This window comes from Boleophthalmus pectinirostris, unplaced genomic scaffold (genome assembly GCF_026225935.1).
Source record: "Boleophthalmus pectinirostris isolate CB_2022bp ecotype Guang Dong unplaced genomic scaffold, ASM2622593v1 HiC_scaffold_17, whole genome shotgun sequence".
Lineage (NCBI taxonomy): Eukaryota > Metazoa > Chordata > Actinopteri > Gobiiformes > Gobiidae > Boleophthalmus > Boleophthalmus pectinirostris.
In genome coordinates, this window is record NW_026571115.1 from 7,879,626 (window position 1) to 7,902,179 (window position 22,554).

The window sequence follows — 22,554 nt, forward strand, 5'->3', positions numbered from 1 at the left end:
AAATGCATATAAATTCTATAAAACAATAATTTCTTTTTATTTGGTTACCTTTACAATAATGTGGTATTTGTTTGTACTAACTATAGGCCTACACAAGAGAGCACTTTTATTTATTTAACTAAACTAAAACGCAGTATTACTCGTGCCCTTCGTGTTAACATCTTCTTCTTTTTCTTTTTCTTGTTTCTGTTTCTTGTTTTTTTACATTTGTTTTATTATTTTATTCTGACAGTCATACCGGTAGTTGCATGTCTTTGTTTACTCTGTTTACTTACAGCTTTACTTTACTGCTCTTCTCTGATGACGCCCAGCAGCCTCCACAGTCAGAAACATGACGTCAAACTCATTAATCCTGAGGAGGTGGTCCAAAAATAATCTCTACCCCATCACGACAAAGCAACCAGCAACATCTATTTCAACACAGAGCATCTTTAAAGTGGCATTAAATCACTTTTCTGGAGGGCCTGCTACCTGCTTCTTTTCATGATTTTTCCTGGAATTTGTAACAGTATGGCATTAATCTTATCTTGCATTTATTACCTTTTAGATGTTATATACAGCAAAAAAAAACAAAAACAAAAAAACAAAAAAAACAAAAAAAACATCAAATCTGACCTACTTGTATCACTGAGATAGACAAGTTTAATGCCATATTGTGGAACTTTCCAGGCAACACAATAATACCAAATACTGTAAAGCCCTTGTTATCGTATATAAAACTAGAATGTAATTTATTTAAGCCAACTGGATAAAACATGGGGCAAACAGCACCTGGTATTGACCCTGGCTGCATATGTAAATAAAAAATGTGTTCTGTCTATATGTATTTCTTAAAGCTATGATGCTGTATATTAGAATTATTTTGTCCATTGCACTATAAAATGTTTGATAAGTTAGAAAAAAAAGAACCAATCCACAAAGTACTTTCCACCTTTATTGATTTACATGAAAATAACTGCTGAACTTGATTAGAAAATATGATTCACTGAGATGGAACAAAAAATTGGTTGATAATTGACAGCAAACATTTGGGAATTACTGGTTTAAAATGTTGAATTCTTCTTGCCTTTAGTAACACTTTAATAACAGCACTATTTACAGCCTTTATAATATCTAAAATAGTTTATTAAGAATGATTCAAGGTTAGTAACTACTGCAAATGGCAGTAGCTCGGTTACAGTGTTTGTCGTCTGATTTGATCCTCTAATTGGTGGAGTGATTTCAGCTCCCACAGATGATTATTGCCGTTGTGTCCTTGAGCAAGACACTTAACCCACCTTAACCCCAGTGTCTGTGTATACTGGTGTGATACTTTGAGGTGGAAAAGTGCTATATAAAAATGTGACAACTGACTATTAAAGGGGTATGGAGGGTAGTAATTAAAGGTACACTGTGTAACTTTGTGTAACTGGTGGAGAGTGTGTGTGTGTGTGTGCCATCTGCCTGACTCCATGGTGATGTTATTGCTTTACTTGAGATTTTCCACAGTAAGGCATTAAACAAAAGTATCTAGTATTTATTTAATTATAGGAGTTTTTATTTCTCAAAACTACCACAAAAACATGCATTATTACTGTGAGGAGATCTCCACAGATCTGATCTGTAACTTGGCCTGGTGATGTGACCTGCTTGTCTCCACGGAGATAGTTATATTGAATGCCATACTGTGGAACATTTCAGGAAAAAAAGTACATGGAGTAAAGCATCTGGTGAACGCTCTACCAGAAAGGCTACGCAGTGCACTTTTAAGCAATTTCTGAAGTTCGCAAGTTTGAATGTTCTTAATAAACATTTTTTCATAATTAATTAAGGCTTTCTTCATGCTTTATTAACAAGGCTAATTACGGTGTAATTATTATAAAGTGTTACTGTCTTGATTAAGTTCACTAGAAAATAATTAAGCAGAAAATTATCAGAAAAAAAGTTAAAAATATTGACTTTAGTGCTGTTTTTAAGTGTTTTTTTTATAATATGAATGGTTTCTTCTCATCGCTGTGGGAGAACAGCCAGTTCACCCAGGACCTGAAGCTCTCGAAGCTGCACTCTCCATGCTCAGTGCAGATTTGACCAAAAGGACAACAGCTGTTTTTGCAACACACGCCCTGGAAATGAGACAAGAATGAATACATAACATAATTTCCCTTGTGGATCAATACAGTTTGTCCAAGTCTGTTTTTTCCAAATTTTCAGCCCTAATATTTGATGTATGTTATTGTATTTGTAGACTTACATTTAAAAAAGGGCAGCAGTAGTTGTTCCCACAGCACTTGAAGCCCTTGGGGCATGCAGTCTGCCCACACATGACATAACTTTTCTCATCTGGCTCAGATTTGGGCAAAGTCAGAGGAACCTTCTGCACCTTCGCAAACACAGAGCTCAGACACCCTTCGGGGTCACAGGTGGAGCCATGAGGACAGTGCTCCTTATCATCGCAGCACACAGCCTGGAATACAAAAAAATGAGGATTTTTTGACATTTTGACATGTATGAACCCTACGTTTATGAAAGGAGTCTGAATTTTTTTAACAATTGCAAGTTCATAGCAGTGGGCAGGTAGGGGGTAGATGATATGCTTAAAAATGCTTATTTCATCTTAGAATAAGTATTTCACATCTAATTTCACTTTATAAACTACACCTTGGTTAGCCATCAGATCTCAGAAGCTAAGCAGGCCGGGCCAAGTTAGTACCTGGATGGGAGACTGCTGGGAAAAACTGGTGCCACAGTGGAGCGCCAGTGTCAAAAAAAAAACATTGTTGTGTCCTTAGGCAAGACAGTTTAGTATGAAAGTGGTGTGTGGGTGAATGTTGGTGGTTGGAGGGGTCAATGGTGCAGAGTGGCAGCATCTCTTCCGTCAGTCTGCCACAGGGCAGCTGTGGCTCCAATAGGAGTTTACCGCCACTGAGTGTAGAGTGAAGGAATAATGCTCTCTAAAGCTCTTTGGGTGTTTTAAAATGTGCTATATAAATCCAATGATGAATGAAAGAATGAATTAGTATAACCTGGTTTAAAGAGGTATTGTGAAACCTTTCTGGTACAAATGCTTTTTGGCATGGAGATGTTATTGCTTTACTTGTTATTGCTAGAATACCAGTTTTTCTATGCATGTTTGAACTATAAAACCACCTGTAATTTAATAAATGTGAAGTGTATCTGTTTAATTTCATATATGGAACATTCTAAACAGAGCAGTTACATATCCATAGAAACAATTAGGTGACGGACCCCCAACCGAAAAGTTAATTTAGCATAATTTGAGTCGTTTGCATCCTTACATCCTCTAAGGGGCAGCAGCCGTACTGGCCTGAGGCGAGCTGACAGCAGGTTTCGTGGTCATGACATAAACGTTTATCTTTGCACTCCACATCATTTGAGTTTGATTGATTTGAGTCCTTCTCCGGGCTGGACAGGGCTGGGAGCTTCGTGTACCAGGGGATCACCACGTCATCATCCCGGACACAGGCCTTATGAGACTGACTACATTTGTGATGAGCAGGGCAGCAGTGAGTCCCATCGGAGCAGCACACAGCCTGAAGGGACAGAGGGGGTCAAATCTAGGCCTTAAAAAAGACATATGATGCTTTTGTCTGCTATTAGAGGTCCTATATCACACAAAATGAACACTTCTGAGCTTAAAGCCATGTTACAATGCTGTTGCCTTATCAAAAACATACATGGAGTTGTGTTTTGTTTCATTCACACATGTTTGAATAAAACTGTAACACTTTCAGGGCTGAAATCATTCAAATGATTCTAGTGAAGGTACATGGCTTTTGAAAACACAGTGGAGCACTTCTTGTTTTACCACGACATCACAAGGTTTTCTGTTTGAGAGAAGAACTCAGCCTAAATATGCAAAATTTGTGTGTTTAACATGTGTGAATGAAACAAAACAGAACTCCAGATATGTTTATGATGAGTTTGTGACAAGGGAACAATATTAAAACATAAGATCAGAAAATAACGTAATATCGGCTCTTTAAGTTATAATTAATGACACTCATGGCATTATATTTGGGACATTTTAAATCTCAATACTGATCTAAAGCGAATAAATAAAAGAAACAAGTCCGCTGTTTTCCGGGTTTGAATGGATAGCTGCAGATTTGCGTAAAAATGACTACACAACACTGCAGAATCCTATGCGTACTACCAATGTAGAAAATAAAATTGTAGAACAGATCGATAGGTGTATATCGATGACAGTGAAAACTAGAGTCAATCAAAGCAATGACTTCTTGAATACAGGAGAATAAAGACATGCATGAATCACTCCAAAAACAACTACAGGAAAGTAAATGAGAAGGGGAAACAATTATAATATGGTTATAAGCTTTAAAAAGTTGAGTCTGCAGAATATGTCTGCTTTAATAAAATCCACATGCAATTCTTCAGCTTCTCACTATATTGACAGGTTATATAAACAAACAAAAAAAACAATTAAAAAACACATACATCTCCTGGCTAAAAAGTTACATGGTGGGGCTTTAAATAATGAAATAATTATAGTAATTATAAACTTGTCTAGAGAGTACTTACATGTGGCACTGGACAGCAGCCCCAGCCATGGCCTAGGCGGCAGCAGGTGGAGCATCTGGGGCATTTAGTTTTGTGATCACAGCTAACCATATCTTCATCATCACACTGCTCCTCCTTCTCCTCCTCTTCCTCACTCTCGTCCTCCTCGGTTTGGCTTGGTTGGGTGGTCCAGACGGGCTCTGTAGTGGAAATAGGGAAGGGAGCAGCCGTAGTTGTGGGGGCCATGGGTGTAGTTGGTACAGTTGAGTCTGAGTCGCTCACACACATCTGCTCTTTTAGATCACAGGTGGTCCCGTGTGGACAACAGTGTATATGATCCTCACAGCACACCGCCTTTAAGAAAAACAACATTACTGTGTTTCAGAGGACATTACAACATTATAAAGGTAAAAAATATTTAAAGGGTTCATGTTATGCTATTTTCTGATCTATGATATAATATTGTTCCCTCATCACAAACAGACCTGGAGTTGTGTTTTGTTTCATTCACACATGTTTAACACACAAATCTTGCGCGTTTATGCTGAGTTCTTTACTCAAACAGAAAACACTCTGTTCCACCTTGTTATGTCATGTGGTAATACAGGAAGTGTTCCGCTGTGTTTCTAAACTTCATACACCTTCACTAGAATCATTTGGATAATTTCAGCCCTGTAATTGGCAATATCTCCTGAACAAAAGGTAAAAGGTAACTGTTAACTTGAAAACTACCATTTCGTGACATCACAAGGTGGAACAGAGCATTTTGAGCTTTGGAGATGTAAACAGACTAATAATTAAGAATTACTCAAACATGTGTGAATGAAAAAAACACAACTCTATTTGTGTTTGTGAGGAGGCAACAACATTCTAACAAGACCTAAAGATCACAATTTTGTGTAACATAGGATATTTAATACAGATACAAATAATCAAATTATTATTCATAATATTATAGTCTATCCATTAAAGCCAAATTTAACTATAGAATTAGTCTTTTAGTGTCAAAATACAGATGTTTTGACCTGGTTTATGGTTTAATTATCAGTTTCTCAGCTTAATCACATTAAACAACCACTGACATAACATTTAATCAGATAACAACAGCACAGATGAATTATAAACCATTTTACGGTAATCATCTGTGAACCAGGAAGTAAAGTTTGTGTACTGTTAGCATACTAGTTGTTGCTAGCATTACCGTGATGCCTAACCTGTACTATGGGCTCTGAAAATAATGAAAAGCGCTTATGAACTCATCATGTCGTTAGAATGCAAGAAAAGTAAAGAATAAATATGGACTGCCACAAACAGTTGAAAAATTAAATAGTTCAGTTTTTATGATTTTAAATTAAAAATCAGCTACATCGAGGACATGGGCAAAATGTTAAATAAAACAAGAATCACACCTATTTAAAAGCATGTCTGCAGATCTATACTTTAGCACCACCACATCTCAGATTAAAGAACACAGATTAAAAGACTCAGACAGAGCAGACCCTTCATTTAACCTCACAGCCCCATGGATATTTTTACTGTATAAAATGTGCTATTATAAATTTGGATGTTCTCTTTCCTGATGTGTCACCATAAAATAAATATGGATAATAATATAAACTCACTTCTGGAATGGGACAGCAGCTCCAGCTTCCCTCTACGTTCAAGCAGCAGGTGGTGTCATCAGGACAGTAAGAGGTTTTATCACACGTCACATTAGAGACCTCCTCCTTCAGACTGAAAACTTTAATTGAGAAGAAAATTGAATTTTATGTTAAAAATAAATCATATAACCCCCTACCCTACAAAGAAACAATACAATGGTATGATAAATTATATAGAATGTCAAAAACAAACACGGTTGCTTACAAAGAAAAATAAATAAAATAACATATAGGACTGAGTAGCAAACATATTTTTGTGAAGAACCAAACTCTTATTTATCTCAGGTAAAATAAATTATATATTTTGTTGTGAATGACACAAGAATTTTCAAGAGGAGATGTTTTCTGCATTTAAGAGATATGTCCTACAAATTAACGTCTGTGGTCTGATCTTCTCAAGTTTGGACAGAGGATTTTCACGTTCTATTATTCGGCTCTGGACCGTTCTGAATTTTAATAGAATGTAGAAGGGACTGGCTGGTCTGGCAATATATTTTCAGTAATTATGTTAGGTCTTGAAATCACATCTGGCTTTGTTCACACATGACCCAAAATACAGAGCCAGGCTTCATGTGTCAATAGAGTAAAATAGTCTTGACTGGTTTTTGACAAACCTTGTACATTTTCCTAGAATCCAGAATACACACTTCTCCAGTAATTTATGAAAATGTGAGTCTGATCACCAGTGAATCTCAATTCAAACAGGCATTATTGACTTCACTCACTCTCGTCCTCCTCAATTTGGCTTGGTTGGGTGGTCCAGACGGGCTCTGTAGTGGAAATAGGGAAGGGAGCAGCCGTAGTAGTGGGGGCCATGGGTGTAGTTGGTACAGTTGAGTCTGAGTCGCTCACACACATCTGCTCTTTTAGATCACAGGTGGTCCCGTGTGGACAACAGTGCATATGATCATCACAGCACACCGCCTTTAAGAAAAAACAACATTACTGGGATTCAGAGGACATTACAACATTATATAGGCCAATAAAGACTGAGGAGATGTGAGCCCAGTGGCCATAAATAATATAAGCAATAATTTTTAAAAAATATTGAAAATTGGTCAGTATAAATTTGGATCTCCTCTTTCCTGATGTGTCAAAATAAAATAAATATGGATAATAATATGAACTCACTTTTGGAGCAGGACAGCAGAGCCAGCTTCCCTTTCCGTCTGAGCAGCAGGTGGCGTCATCATCACAGGCAAAGCTTTTATCACACGTCGTATTAGAGACCTCCACCTTCAGACTGGAAACTTTATCTGAGAAGAAATTTAAATATTAAGTTATAAATGAATTATATAATCTCATAGGCTAAAAAAACAATATTAGCAATAAACTGGTATGACAAATTATACTTTTTGTTTTCTCTACTAAAACTATATAAGATATAAGATAAAAAAAAAGTTGCAATAAATGTAACTTGCTGATGCTCGTCTTCATGGAGTTGTTATAGCTTTGCCTGGAATGTTCCAGTATGGCATTAAACATATCTAATGTATCAAGTATTTATTCAATTACAGGTGTTTTTATTGGTTGAAAATACAATAAAATGTGCATTCTTAGTGTGAGCAAACTCATTTCTCCACAGATCTGACCTGTGTCCTGGCCTGTTGGCATCATACTGTATGTGCATTTATATACAGTCTGTGGTTGCCATCACCTACTTATATTCATGGTGACAGATAAATTTAATGCCATAATGTGGAACATTAGACTGAGGCAAACTTTACTGATACACAAGGGAAATAATTTGGACACAGTAGCTCATGAATCACAATATATTATAATAACAAAGTGAAAAATATAAAGGATAATATTAAATTCTAAACAAGCACAAATCACTATGGAGACAAGCAGCAGTACTTCCAAATTTTAAAATCTGAAAGAGAATGTCTTGTCTCATACATTTAGTATCATTTGGTGTGTGGGGCAGCCCTAGTGTGTACCTGTGACCGGTGATGCTGGTTTGGTTATGGTGGGCAGCTTGGTGTACCAGGGGATCTCCACTCCGTTTTTGGCACAAGATTTGTTGACGTGGTGACACAGGTAATGGTGAGGACAGCAGTGTTTTCCATCACGGCAGCAAACAGCCTGAAGCATAAGAGAGATATGGTTCAATATTTACTCATTACCGGTAAAATAATGTAAAATAATTTTCAATTAATTTTGACTTATACCCACACTGTATCAAAAATGGTACTAAACCTGGACTAGACTATGACTAAAGAAAGAAATAAAACAAAACCAAGTCCAAGCAAGTCTACATTAGAAATAAACAAGAATGGGTCCAGTCCTTTGTTTGTATCATGACTGTATAAATGGACATAGCTAACCTGCTAGGCGCCACGCTCCAAATAGGAAGTGAGCATGGCATGCTTTCAGCTCCATCAACTCCAATTCATTTTGTGTTGACAAAATGCCACTCCTCTCTCTGTAACTGCTGCTGTCAGGCTCCTCATTGTGGTCTTAAAATCTTTGTATTAGCCTGCTCTACATGATTCTGGGGTTTATTTCACTATTTATATTTGTCAGTAAAACAAGATTTGAACCTTAATAACAGAAAATCAGCATCACCTTCAACAGCCAGATTGGCTCTTTGATTGCTATAATACTCTAGCCAGGCTGGTGCCACCTAGTGCCTCCACTCAATTTCGTTTCTCTCCAATGACTAGGTCAGAAATCAGAATACACTAGACCAGACGGTTCGCAAAAACCCCAAAAGTGCGAGGTCGGGCACTGGCCAATCAGCGGAGTGCCATACATTCTGTGTATTCTCGAGATTGAGGATTTAAAGTCGGAACAAAGAGAATGTTTGGGGAATTTCATCAAGGGGAAAGATGTTATTGCCCTTCTTCCTACAGGATTTGGGAAAAGCTTAATATACCAGCAGTGTCGGGGAGTAACAGATTACATGTACCGGAGTTACATAATCAGAGTACAAATTATGAGTATTTAATTGTATTCAGTTACAGTTACTGTTTCAGTGAGTGGTAATTGGATTACATTTACTTTGTTAAAATAAGTGGATTACACGGCAGTATTTTCCTGTTTTCCCATTATTTTTTATTTTTATTTACTTTTTTTTGTTTTTTCCGATAATTCCACTCATTGCTGGAAATTAAACCAGGTCTAAACCAGGAGTAAAACCAGATCTAAACCAGGACTAAAACCAGGTCTAAACTAGATCTAAACCAGGACTAAAACCAGGTCTAAACCAGGTCTAAACCAGGACTAAACCAGGACTAAAACCAGGTCTAAACTAGATCTAAACCAGGACTAAACCAGGACTAAAACCAGGTCTAATCTAGATCTAAACCAGGACTAAAACCAGGACTAAAACTAGATCTAAACTAGATCTAAACCAGGATTAAAACCAGGTCTAAACTAGAGCTAAACTAGATCTAAACCAGGACTAAACCAGGACTAAAACTAAACAGATCTAAACAGACTAAACCAGGACTAAACCAGGTAAACTAGATCTAAACCAGGACTAAAACCAGGACTAAAACTAAAAACTAGATCTAAACCAGGACTAAAACCAGGTCTAAACTAGAGCTAAACTAGATCTAAACCAGGACTAAACCAGGACTAAAACCAGATCTAAACTAGATCTAAACCAGGTCTAAACCAGGACTAAACCAGGACTAAAACTAGGACTAAACTAGATCTAAACAGGGACTAAAACAGGACTAAACCAGGACTAAAACAGGATTTAACAGGATTTAACAGCACTAAACCATGCTGCGCGGACATGTCTCCTCCTCTTCTATCAATAATATTTTTAATAAGGTTAAGTATCCTCGTCTTTGCTTCTCTACAACAAACCAAGTAATCCAAAGTATTCAGATTACGCAACTCACTTTAAGTAATTTAATGGATTACATTACAATCTACATTTTGAGGTATGTAATCTGTAGGGGAATACATTTTAAAAGTAACCTTCCCAACACTGTATACCAATTAGGCCCGTTAGCGGCGCATTACATACGTCACTTCTTTATGCAGTCTGTGGTTTGTCTCTCTTTCTGGGTAAGACTTGGTTTAGTCCAGGTTTAATCATGGTTTATTCCCTTAACTTTTAAAACCTTGGTTAAATTTTGGTTTGTATATCATACCTTTTTCCTGGTCCAGTTGGTTTAGTTCTGATTTAGTACTTTTATAGGCCGACAAAGTGAGTGTAAAATGACTGTGCTCTGCTGTGAATGACTACATATGAGTGAGGATGTATTTAGAGCAGGACTCACCTTGGGCAGTGGACAGCAGCCCCATCGGCGGTGACCCAAGCGACAACAGGTGGAGTTTCTGGGGCAGGCGTGGCGTTTGCTACAGTGCTCTCTCCCCTCTTCATCATCTTCTTCTTCCTCCTCCTCCTCCTCTTCATCATCCTCCTCTTCCTTGCTCTCTGCCTGCTCTCCCTGCCCTGGTGCAGTGGTTTGGCTCTCCACTTGAGGGGCGGAGTTGGGGCCTGGGGAGGGGGTGCAGGTTTGTTGGGGTTTCAGGAGTGGAGTGGAGCCTGTGTCGCTCAGACACCGGACATGGCCCAGGTCACATTTGTACCCAGGAGGACAGCAGTGATAATGATTTCCACAGCACACCGCCTGTGAGAACAAACAATGTTGGTTAATCTGCTTTTCAGTTATTGGTGCTTTTCAGATTCTAGAATGGGGGCAAGAGGGGGCAGATTTCCCTATTAAGAACATTGTGCCATAAAATATCCAAAAGGTAAATTCATAAATCTTAGACCTGATAATTTCAGCTGTCTCCTATCTGTATTAAATATTATTGATCACTTTTCGATTTTCTGTCTGTTGGTTAAATGAACAATTTACAGAGTAATAATACAAAAATAAATTGTACCAACGACAGATAACAGTCACCACTGTGTTTTTAAGAATTGTTTTTATGAATCATTTGTGTAATATCAGCCTTGGAATTGCCAATCTCTACTGAACTACTGCTTCATGACATCACAAGGTGGAGCAGAGCATTCTGAATTTCGAGATGTTGACAGACATGTGTGAATGAAACAAAACACAACATTACAACACGTCTAAAAGCTCAGAAGAGTCTATTTTGCATCATATCATACTTATAAATGTTAAAATGAAACTTTTGCCTCAAAAAATTTAACAGAATTGTTCAGTGTGAAAATAAAATCAATGATAAACACAATAGCTTTAAATCTTTTACATTAAAACTATACATAAATGCATATTATTTACATTGGGAACTGGACAGCAGTTCCATCCACCATGTCCGTCTGAGCAGCAGGTGTTTTGATCGTGGCAAAAGGACTGAGAATCACATGAAACATTACAAGCTGGGTTTCCCCGGCTCACCGCACTCACTGGAAAACAAAGAGGCATATTATTACTACTATTATTACAGAGAAGATACTTACCACACCTGTTTATTCACTGTGAAAAGGATGCATGTTGCAGGATAAGTATTACTTAATCAGCAAATCATAAGACCAACTGTGGCATGAGTTACTATCAGATCAAGGAAACAGATCTTAAACCTGCAGATAAATTATGACACAACAATTCTTCAGAGTTATTGTTTTAGGACCAAGCCATAGACAAAGAGAGAGAGATACTTTAATGATCGAGAATTTCCTCAAGAAGATCTTCTGCCACATTTGCTGCCTGTAATGTTACTCAAGTAGGAGTACAAAGTGGCAGTTCAAGAAATTAGGGAGAAACTACTAGTCAAGCAACTGAGTAACTGAAGAAGCAACTGTTGAGACATAACATCTGATTTATGATTTAAAGTTAATGTAATTGTAAAGGATATAATATTCAGCAATGCACAAATCTGTTATTTTCAAAGGATAGACTACATAAATTAGAAAAAACAAAACTGTTTGGCTCTTAAAACCTGCTATAGAAATGATACATTAAAGAAAACATATTGTGCTTGTGTCTGCTATAGTTATAATCTATGACATCTGTGGATCATTGTGTTATAATTTGCACATTTTAAACATTGAAAAAAAAACAAATCCGCTGACTTGTTAGAAAACTGTGATGCTCAGTGGGAGATGATGTCACATAAAAGTCATCACAACATAGACCCTCCTATGGATAGCTGCGCATCATGCTAACAAGCTGCAAACTTTTTTTTTCATTTGTGCCAAAATTACTAGGTGAACCTGCCAAATCCTACTTGTATCAAGAAAATAAAACTGAAGAACAAAATACTAGTATGTACAAAGCAGTGGGCAAGTACCGGTGGTGATGAAAATGAGAACTGATTAGCAATATAGTGTCTTGAAAATAAGAGATTAAAGAAGAGTAACAGCTCTAAAAATTTGATTTTGCCTAATAGGTGTACTTAAGTAGGCTGTAATCGTGTAGAACTGTATTGCAATTTGTACCTGTGTTCAGAAAGTCAAATTTGTCCTGCTTTTTGTCAGCTGAAGTCTCTGAATTCACATGCTGCTCTTCTAAAACAGACAAACAAACAGACCAGTTAAACTCAGGAGGAAGTAGCTTAGTTTGGCAAATGTGGTAACATGTTTTGAATGCCACCTTTCTGGTTCTCCCACTCGGCTCTTCTCCGGGCTGGGAACTTGGCCCACATAGGCAGCTCCTTTTTGGTTGTCACGGATACGCACTTTGAGTTTTGGAGATCGCACAGGCTTCCTTCTGGGCAGCAGTGGGTCTTGTCATCACAGCACACAGCCTGGTAAGACAATGGAGAGATATTGTTTAGTGAGTGATAAAAGATAATCAAGTAATACAGTGTGTGCAATAGTTTTGGATTTGAAGACTTTAAAAACGTTTGATTCTTAAAGATGCACTGTGTAACTTTTCCAGTGGAGGGTATGCCACTTGCTTATACTATTACTTTGCCTATGAATGTTGCACAGTATTGGATTAAACCTATCCATCTATATTCATGTATTTACAAGTGTTTTTATTGTTCAAAAATACCTTAAAAAACATGCATTCTTATTGTGAGGGGGCACTCCTCTACACAGATTTGACCTGTAACTTGGTCTGGTGGAGTCACCTGGTACCTGCTTGTCTCCACGGAAATAGAGAAGTTTAATGCCTTACAGCAGAACATTGCAGGCAAAGCAATAACATCTCCATAGAGACTGCAAGTGGCAGACACACCATGAAAGTTACATAATGCACCTTTGATATATATGTCTACTCCTGCACATCTGTGAATATGGCATAATGAAGTTTTAGATTTTGTAAAAAAAAATATATATAAATACACTAAATAGCAATTAAAATGCAAAAATAAATAAATAAATAAATAAGTAAATAAAAAATAAAATAAAATAAAGAAAAAGAAAAAAACAAGAATACAAATAAATAAAAAACATAACACAGGTACCCGAGTCATGGGGCAGCAGCCAAACTCTCCGTCAGACCCCTCACAGCAGCTGGACTCAGCCGGACACTCAGAGACTCCATCACTGCACAGGACGGCAGGGGACTCAGCTGAAACAAAAATCAGTCAGATAAAAAATAATAATAACACAAAATAGTCTTTTCATAAATAGACAATTTGTTATGATATATGAAAACTAACTGCCTTAAATGTTCCAGAGCATCGCAGTAAACTTAACTACCGTGCATTTAGCCTAGTAAGGTATTTTTATTGTGAAAACACACATTACAAACCTAATGTATGTCTATGCCTACCCATTTATATTGTGAGTGGGCTCACCTCTGCACACACCTTGTTAGTTAGAAAAAAAGCCAAACTTGGTTGGCAGGTTTATTTCATGCATACTCCCAGTCACACACACACACAGAGTAATTTTGATCTACTTGTAAATTTTAGATGCTATAATAGCGTGTACTTATTTTCAAGATATGTTTTGTTGTTAAAAGTATCACCTTTCTTGATACAGGAGCGGCTGTCTTCACTGCAGCTATGACCCTCAGGACAGCAGTGCTTTCCATCGGAGCAGGGAATTCCCTAAAGCACAAAAGAAAACAAAAAAAAGTACATAAAAAGTACCGGACTCTTATCATGATTTAAAACACAAGGTGAGATTAAGACTGCAGGAAGTGACCAGCCACCGAAAACCTGAAAGTCTAGTTTAAAGATTAACATAAAATAATGGAGAAGTGAAGCTGACGGGTCACTTCTCATAATGGACCTAGAAAACTGCAGTTGTCACAAAAGTGGTTACTGGTTTGGCTTGAATAACTTTAAAATATAACAGAAATAGATTAATGTCTTCTAATAACTGATGAGCTCCTGAATGTTTAACTTTCTCTCTGACACAGTGAAGTGCTCCACCCCAACTCTGTAATGTTATGTCAGAGAAATATGAGAAATATGCATGAACAAAACAATTGTAGTGTATCTGTCTGAATTTAACTACTTCTTATTCTCAGAAATGTTCCATAATATGACATTTAACTTTTCTATCTCCATGGCAATGAGCAGGGGACACTGCCAGAATAAGTGACAGATCGGCTCTGTAGCGAGGCAAGCCCACTCAATGTATGAATGCCTGTTTTAATTTTAATGCCATACTACTTACAGGCAAAGGAATAGCATATACTAGTACATGGATACAAGCTGTGGGCAATCCTGTTTTCTAATAAGTATCTTGCTCAAGAACAGTGCTCTTTGGGTGAGAATTCAACCAGCAAGCATCTGATTATGGAGCAAAGCAGTCAACAACTAATTTCTCCTTTCACTACATCCATATATGCCATTTTTGGTCTTCCAGATAACTAACTTCTAACCTCAGCATCCTTCTGCCCCTATATTCACTCTACCTCCTCTACTACTACTTCTACTACAACTGTAAATGGTTATGTAGTCTTCATTGTGTTGGATTACCTGAGCCAGTGGACAGCACGCATATTTCGTCAAAGCCCTCAGACAGGAAAACTCAGCAGGGCACCGTGATTGGTCAGGACAGATGTTGTCAGCATCCTCTCCGATGTACGACTTGATCATTCTGAAAGACTGTGAAACGGCAGATATTAGAAAACGCAGAGAGAATAGAATAGAGCAATAGTGGATGGACTACATGCCTTTAAAGAAGAAATATTGTGCTTGTGTCTGTTATATTATTATCATGTTATAATCTATGACACTCTACCATTATGCTATAATCAAATTGCAATACTCGTTTAAAACAAATTAATAAAAGACAAGTCCACTGATTTCAGGGTTAGAAAACTGCATTGCCCAATGGAAGCTGAGTCGCCGTAAACATCATAATATCTTAGTGCCACATGCTGTAGCCCCCCCCCCCCCACACACACACACACAATGCTGCTGAACTGATTAAGAACACTAAATTGGAGAAAGAAGTAAGTACAGTGAGTGTATGCTGGTAGCGGTGAAAATGAGGGTTGATCGCAATGAGTGATTTAAGATTGTTCAAACATGCACAAATCACAACAAATACAACTTCGAGAGGGTAAATGATAAGGGGAATTTTGCATAATTAAAGCATAAAGTAAGCATATTATAAATGCTTTATTGAAACATACATAAAAAATAGTTTGATGAGAACTTTATTGACCAACAGCACTAGGACCTTCAAGGCATTGTGAGAGTATTATGTATTCCAGTCTAGTCCAGTCTAGTCTGGTCACAGTCTGGGCTCAGTCGAGTCTACACTAGTACTATACATCTCATGATGTAAGCCAAGATTATAAGGACTAAACTGACAGTGTGGAGCTGGCACAACCCAGAAATGCATTTTTAAAAAAATCAATACTATTATAGTGTGTGTGTTATAATGGTTGAAAGTATTAGAGGTAGTGAGAGGTAACAAGAATCTCTTATATATATATATAAAAAAAAAAAAAAGCTTTCAAAATGACTTTCTCTAAAACTACATCCTCCTACTGCCAGATTAGTTGCAATACCCTAAATAGCAGTATATCCATAGGAGCAAGCAGTAGTATTAATAATTACTAATGTACAACTCATATGATCTGAAATACTCTATGTACTGGTCAGGGTTATTGTGTTTCCCACATATTTCCACATTTTCCCACATATTTTCCGTCACCTGCTTGTTTCTTTGTGTCATTTCTCTGCCTGGAATGTTTCACAGTATGAAACAGCTCTATCTTACATTTATTCAGTGGTGAGCCATCAGGGCCTGCAAAAAATATCTGAATCACAGACTGATGTTAATGATATATTTTTTTATAATTCCAAATGGTCTGTCCACTTCCTTTCAGAGCTTCTCCAATGGCTGCGCTGCTTCCAGACATGTGTTTTCATATTAAAGCATTTGACCAATCACATTTTAGTCATCACTTGTTGCCAGGCAGGGTCAAAATCAAAAAAGACTGCCAGAGGCCTTCACAATCTATTATGCAGGCCCTTGAACACAAAATAAATATCGATGAAACTGTTGCTTCAACCTATCAGATTTTGACTTGGTGTCACCAGGGCCTTCTAGCAGGCGTACGACAATTTCACCTTATTCAGACCTGTTGATTGGACAGTCAACAGGTCTGAATAAGATAAGGACTAATCTTGGACACGCAGTTCTGGTTTAGTTCTGGTTTAGTTCTGGTTTTGTCCTTGTTTAGACCTGTTTTAATCTTGGTTCAGTCCTGGTTCAGTCCTGGACCCTCATGTGGCAGGTCACTATAGGACAGTACTATAGATATCATGAGCCTATGCAGGTAGTTTTAACCACTGCCAGTAGATCCAGTTTAACATTTAAATTGTAGGCTATTTTATATTTGTTATTTTTTTTTAATCTCACGTTGGGGGAAGTGGGTGGACGTACCCCCACGTACCACCCTCAATACACCCCTGATTGTGGCTACAGGAGTTATCTGTGCAATGGTTCTTTATCTATGCAACGGCTCTTTATACTGTATTTCTGTATAATAAGATGGCTTTCAGTACTATTTTGTCTACTGTTATGCCTTAGATAGTAACTAAAAAAACAGCACTTGTGGTAGTAGCAATAGTAGTATTTTAGGTAGTTAAAGCAGTAGGAGCAGTGACAAAAGCAAATGTAGTTCCTTCTACTTTAATACCAGTAATAATCATAAGTGTTGGCACAGGAACTGGTAAAACTGCTTTTCGATACTAGCATCCTCATATCATACTGGAAACTAAAAGAACTGGTTCCCACAGATCAGTTTAAATGAAGGATTAAATTAAAGGTTTGGAGTTGAGAGCTATGGTTTGATACAAAGTCTTGTGATTGTCTAAAAACATGTTGAGGTTAGTGTTCTCAGAGATTAAAGAGAGGGTATTTTACTTCTGTGGGGTATTATACTAACACACGGCATATTTAGATCACCATGTTACTTTTTGAAAATGATATATTTGTCAAAAACAACGTATTATCATGTTTTATACATTTCTCTTTCCTGCTAATGAAACTACTGCACATCGCATCAGGTTTGTGAAGTATCATGTTTTTGTATATTTATGGAGAATTGTCATGTGGGAGCATGGATTTCTGAAACAAGCACTATGTAACTTTTATGGCAGGGTCTGCCACCTACTTGTCGCAATTGCACATGACATTAAACATCTAGCAGTCATTTATTGTTTTTATTGCTTATACCTTGAAAACTTGCATTCTTACTGTAAGCGGGGTTGCCTCTCCACAGATCTGACCTGTAAATCTGACCTGCTGTGTCACTTGCTTGTTTTCATGGAGATAGATAAATTAATGTCATACTGTGAAGCTTTCTCGGCAAAGCAATGACAATCAGTTGGCAGACCCTCTACCACTTAAGTTACATAGTAACTATATATTAGTTAAATCCTTACATTGGAAAGTCCAGGTTGCCAGGTAGAAGTCCTTTCAGCCCACGGCACAGACAGAGAGGCGTTCACACATTTGGACTGGTCCTTTTCACACGTCATTCCAGTGGGACAGCAGTGCACGTGATCTCCGCAACATTCAGCCTATAGGAAATGGAGGAGAGGAATTTGACTAGTAAAATACTTATCAAGAAATTTGTACTTATATCTATGTAAGCCCATAAAGCAGTCAAGTGTACTAGTGTTGAGTAGCAGAGTTTATGAAGCCTATCTTTGGTATGTTTGGTTAGTAATACTACTGTAAAACCATAAAGGAAGAAGTACCAGGGCAATTTATCTACACATATTTGAAGTTGCGAGTAGTTCAGTGGACATATTTCAATTCTAAACCTACAATGTATCCAGTGTTTCTCTGGTGGCACAGTTATTATTTAATTTAATCATTTATTTATTTTTTGAGTGGAACACTTCCTGTATCACCACATGACATCACAAGGTGGACAGAGTGTTTTATGTTTGTGAGAAGAACTATTGTGTTAAATATGTGTGAATGAAACAAAACATGACTCTGGGTATGTTTTTGATAAGGAAACAACATTATAACATAGATCAGAAAATCGAGTGATATGGACCCTTTAACAGAGATCTGGACAGGTGATATTAATATTATTTGTTGTAATACAGTGAAGTTTAGGGTCTAATCATTAATAGATTTAATTATTTAATATCTTGTTAACTTGCGTGTAAAATCATAAGAGAGTTGAATGTAAACATCTGTATCTTGGTCTCTTGTAGTAATAGGAAAGGTGTTTTAATAATGAATTAAACAGGTAGATAATTTGCAAAATATATTGTCTGTATTTTAATTGCTTTGGGCCCCATTTATAGGTCAAGGCCAGCTTCAGGGGTGTCCCATTTACACAATGTATTTGTTAAATTATGCTTAATAGTCTTTACTGTGTATTTTTGTAATTTTGTAATAAATAAATAAATTCATTAATAAAAATGTATAAATAAATTGAAACTATCAAGTTTAATGTGAATTTCTCATGGCAAAGTACAATGTAATCAGTAGGGAAATATGTCTCTTGCCGCCATCTGAAAGTATGACATCAGCTCATATTACAATCTGAAAACTGTCAACTCTTATATGTGTTTGTGTCATAGATTGTATATAGTGAACAAAAATGAACAAAATAGCAAAATAAAAACTCCAGGATCATGTAGAGCAGGTTAATATGAATATTTTATGACCAAAATGAAGATGCTCAAAGTAGTAGTTACAGAGAGAGGGGTGACAGTTTTTCAGTGTAAAAGGAGTCGATGGAGCCGGAAGTGCCCCCATACTCACTTCATATTTAGAACGCAGCAGCTGGCATGATAGCTACAGTATGTTCATTTATATATACAGTCTGTGGTTCATGTTGATATAATATGCGTATGTTGGTACCTTATCAAAAGGGCAGCACTCGTATCCGTTGGTTGGGTGTTTGCAGCAGGTTTGACCCTCTCCACAGTGACCACCACTTGGACACTCGTCAGCCCAGACCCCACACACGAGAAGAGCCACGAAACAGGTCACAACCCACCTCAGCATCTGCAATACAATACAAACAGGTAAAAGAGGTGAGGTCCATTGAGTACACCTGTCCTCGATTTCACAATTTTACAAGTAAGTTTATCACATATATTTAAAGCCATTGTATGTGAACTTTTAGTAAAAACAGAATTAAGCAATGATTTTTTTAAATAGTTTTTTATATTCCACTGAAAACTTCACAAAAGATCTCCACAAACCTGACTCTTATTTAATGAGGAAGAGAGTCTCAAGTTCTTGTTTTCACAGAAGTTGTTCCTTTGGCTAAAATTGTCTGCAGCTGCAAACTCTGTCTACATGGAGAATATTCTGACGTATGATTTTAAGTTCCTACTTCCATGATCGTGCAGTCAACTAGTGATGAGTAGTAGAGTTTATGAAGGGGATCTTGGGTTTGGTTAGTGAAAGTACTTAAAGGAAGTAGTACCAGGCCAATTTGTTGATACATATTTGACCATTTTGCGTGCGCAGACTTTATATAGACCCTAAAAAATTATCTCCCTGCGTTTGACCCATCATTTGAGAACTGCTGCTACATGCATTCACACACATTCATACATCAGTATACAAAAACACAGGGGACAATGTGGTTTAAGTGTTTTGCCCAAGGACGCAATGACAGCATTCATCTGTTGGAGCTGGATTTGCACTCTCATCCACCTATAGCTCTAAAATCAGTATCTAACCATTTATTATTATTTTTCTCTATTGGAAATTTTTTATCACCAAAACTCTGCCTGATGGACTTCCTGGTATTATCCATCCTCGTGATAATCAAATAAACTTCATACCTCCGTTTCAAAACCATTGCAGTTTCAGGTGACATCACAGCATTCTTTTTAAAGGTTCATTATTATGTGTTATATGTTTTACAGTAAATTAACTCTTGTGAACTTGTTATAATGTTGTTACTTCCTCAAAAACAGACTTGGAGTTGCGTTTTGTTTCATTCAGACATGTTTGAGTAATCCTTTTTATTATTACTCGGTCTGCGTCCCTAAAGCTCAAAATGCTCCATTGCACCTTGTACCAAGTGGTAGTTTGCAAGTTAGCATCTACCCTTTATCTTTTGTCCAGTAAAGACTGTCAATTCCAAGACTGAAATCATCCAAATGATTCTAGTGAAGGTGTAGGGGTTTAAAAACACAGTGGAGCACTTCCTGTATTACCACATGACATCACAAGGTGGAGTATTTTCTGTTTGTGAAAAGAGCTCTGCCTAAATATGTAGGGTGTGTATGTTAATTCATTTTAACTGTTAATTTTAACTGTTGCAAGTGATTCAGTCCTATTTAATTGTAATAATATAAATTTGAGTAATTTTATCACATATATTTTAAGCCACTGCGTGTTAGGAAAAATAGAATTAAGCAATGATTTTTATTGATTGTTTCTATTCCACTGAACACTTCGACAAGCCACAAACCCTTATTTACAAGCCATAAACTTTAATGTGGAGGAGAGTCTCACTTCTTGTTTCAATAGAAATGTTGTTGCTTTTTTTGTCTAAAACTTCCCCAGTCTGGCAAACTTCGGTCTCCATGGAGAATATTCTGAAGCCTGGTTTAAACTTTCTATTACCATGAACTCATGCAAGTGTTGTGCCACCTCCACAAAGTCATACAACACTTTAATTAATGGAGTATAATATAACCTTTATTTAATTGCTAAGCAGTTTTGAACAAGAACAAGAGTACACTTACATTTTGTTTAATATTGTTTAATATCTGTTTAATATTGTTAGAGTAAAATGGTTGGTCTTGTAAATAACTGTGACATAATGTATTTATATGAATATATTTCTGTTTTTTACATATACACATTTATATAATTATGCCTATTGACACCAGTCTCTTGCTGTTTTTTATTTCCATTTATTTAGAATTATTATTACCATTTTTTTTTATGTTGTTTTACTCTTGTTATTGTAATATAATGGGATGTGTGAGCTACTGCGTCCATGTAATTTCCCTGGTGGATCAATAAAATCTAAGTCTAAAACTATTACAAAACGTTGTTACAGTTACTTATTTAAATGAACAATTTTACACACTGGAATTGTATGATTTATTTTCATTTTTTGTTAAAGTTTTTATTTTTCAGCAGACAGTAGTTCACTCTTTGCTCCTACTGTTTCATACAGGCATTGTGTTGATGGGCAAGACATCTGAAGCATCAGTCTTCCAATGCCCTCTTTAAAAGGCTGAATGATTGACTCTTTGTTTCAGCCATTAGAAATCTGAAGTCGCAAAATGCCATATCAATGTAACTGAGCCAAAATGTTTAGAAGCAAAGACTTAAAAATATTACTTTCACTTTCTATCCTGTATCCATGTTAAAATGAAAACAGAACCATAGCTCACAAAACAAGTTAACTACAAGCTAATAATCAGGTCTTTGAAGTTGCAGGTCTATAGTTGTAGCTGAAAATGCTAAAATTCTTACCTTGGAGAAGAGTAGAGAGCTGCTGTGACCAACGTTGATGCTTCAGGTGTTAATGTTTCGCAGCAGACAAATCCAAAAGGAACAGTGCTGAAGCCACGCCCCCTTCTGTAAAACAAGGAAGATATTCAAAGTTATGCATATTCTTATTCTTGATATCAGATTACGTCAAAGCACCTAGCGTTGAATTGACTTTGTGACCTTTAAGCCATGTTAGACTGTTGCTACTTCCTCAAAAACATACCTGGAGTTGTGTTTTGTTTCATTTGTATGTTTGAGTAATCCTTTATTATTAGTCTGTCTACATCTCCATAGCTCATAATGCTCTATTCCACCTTGTCATGTAGTGGTAGTTTTCAAGTTAAGAACTACCTTTTTATCTTTTGTTTAGCAGAGATTCCACTGCAGAAATTATTTTATTGAAAGTGCATGCTGAAATGTCTGTATAAATGGATATTAAATTACATGATTGTATTTTATTTTATTTTATTTTTACGATTTTGTGTCTCACATTTTACTCTACTTCTTCGGCGTGATAGTTTATCTTTAACTGCCTGTTTTTTTGTAATATCCTGCTATTCTCTAACTTTGAGT

The 22,554-nt window shown here is 36.7% G+C and overlaps 1 protein-coding gene across 1 annotated transcript; it reads right to left on the reverse strand.

Moving 5' to 3' along the window:
- Positions 1 to 914: 914 nt before the first annotated feature.
- On the reverse strand, positions 915 to 22,074 carry grna (granulin a). The gene is made up of 18 exons (XM_020933174.2): positions 21,964 to 22,074; positions 19,372 to 19,518; positions 17,928 to 18,065; positions 15,000 to 15,128; positions 14,039 to 14,120; positions 13,530 to 13,636; positions 12,710 to 12,863; positions 12,556 to 12,624; positions 11,399 to 11,523; positions 10,421 to 10,774; positions 8,123 to 8,267; positions 7,311 to 7,435; positions 6,905 to 7,103; positions 6,141 to 6,259; positions 4,540 to 4,872; positions 3,276 to 3,530; positions 2,231 to 2,443; positions 915 to 2,102 (listed from the first exon to the last, which is right to left on the reverse strand). Exons 2-18 carry the CDS (start codon positions 19,516 to 19,518, stop codon positions 1,965 to 1,967), a joined length of 2,832 nt encoding a protein of 943 aa, XP_020788833.2. The 5' UTR covers positions 21,964 to 22,074; the 3' UTR covers positions 915 to 1,964.
- Positions 22,075 to 22,554: the final 480 nt, after the last annotated feature.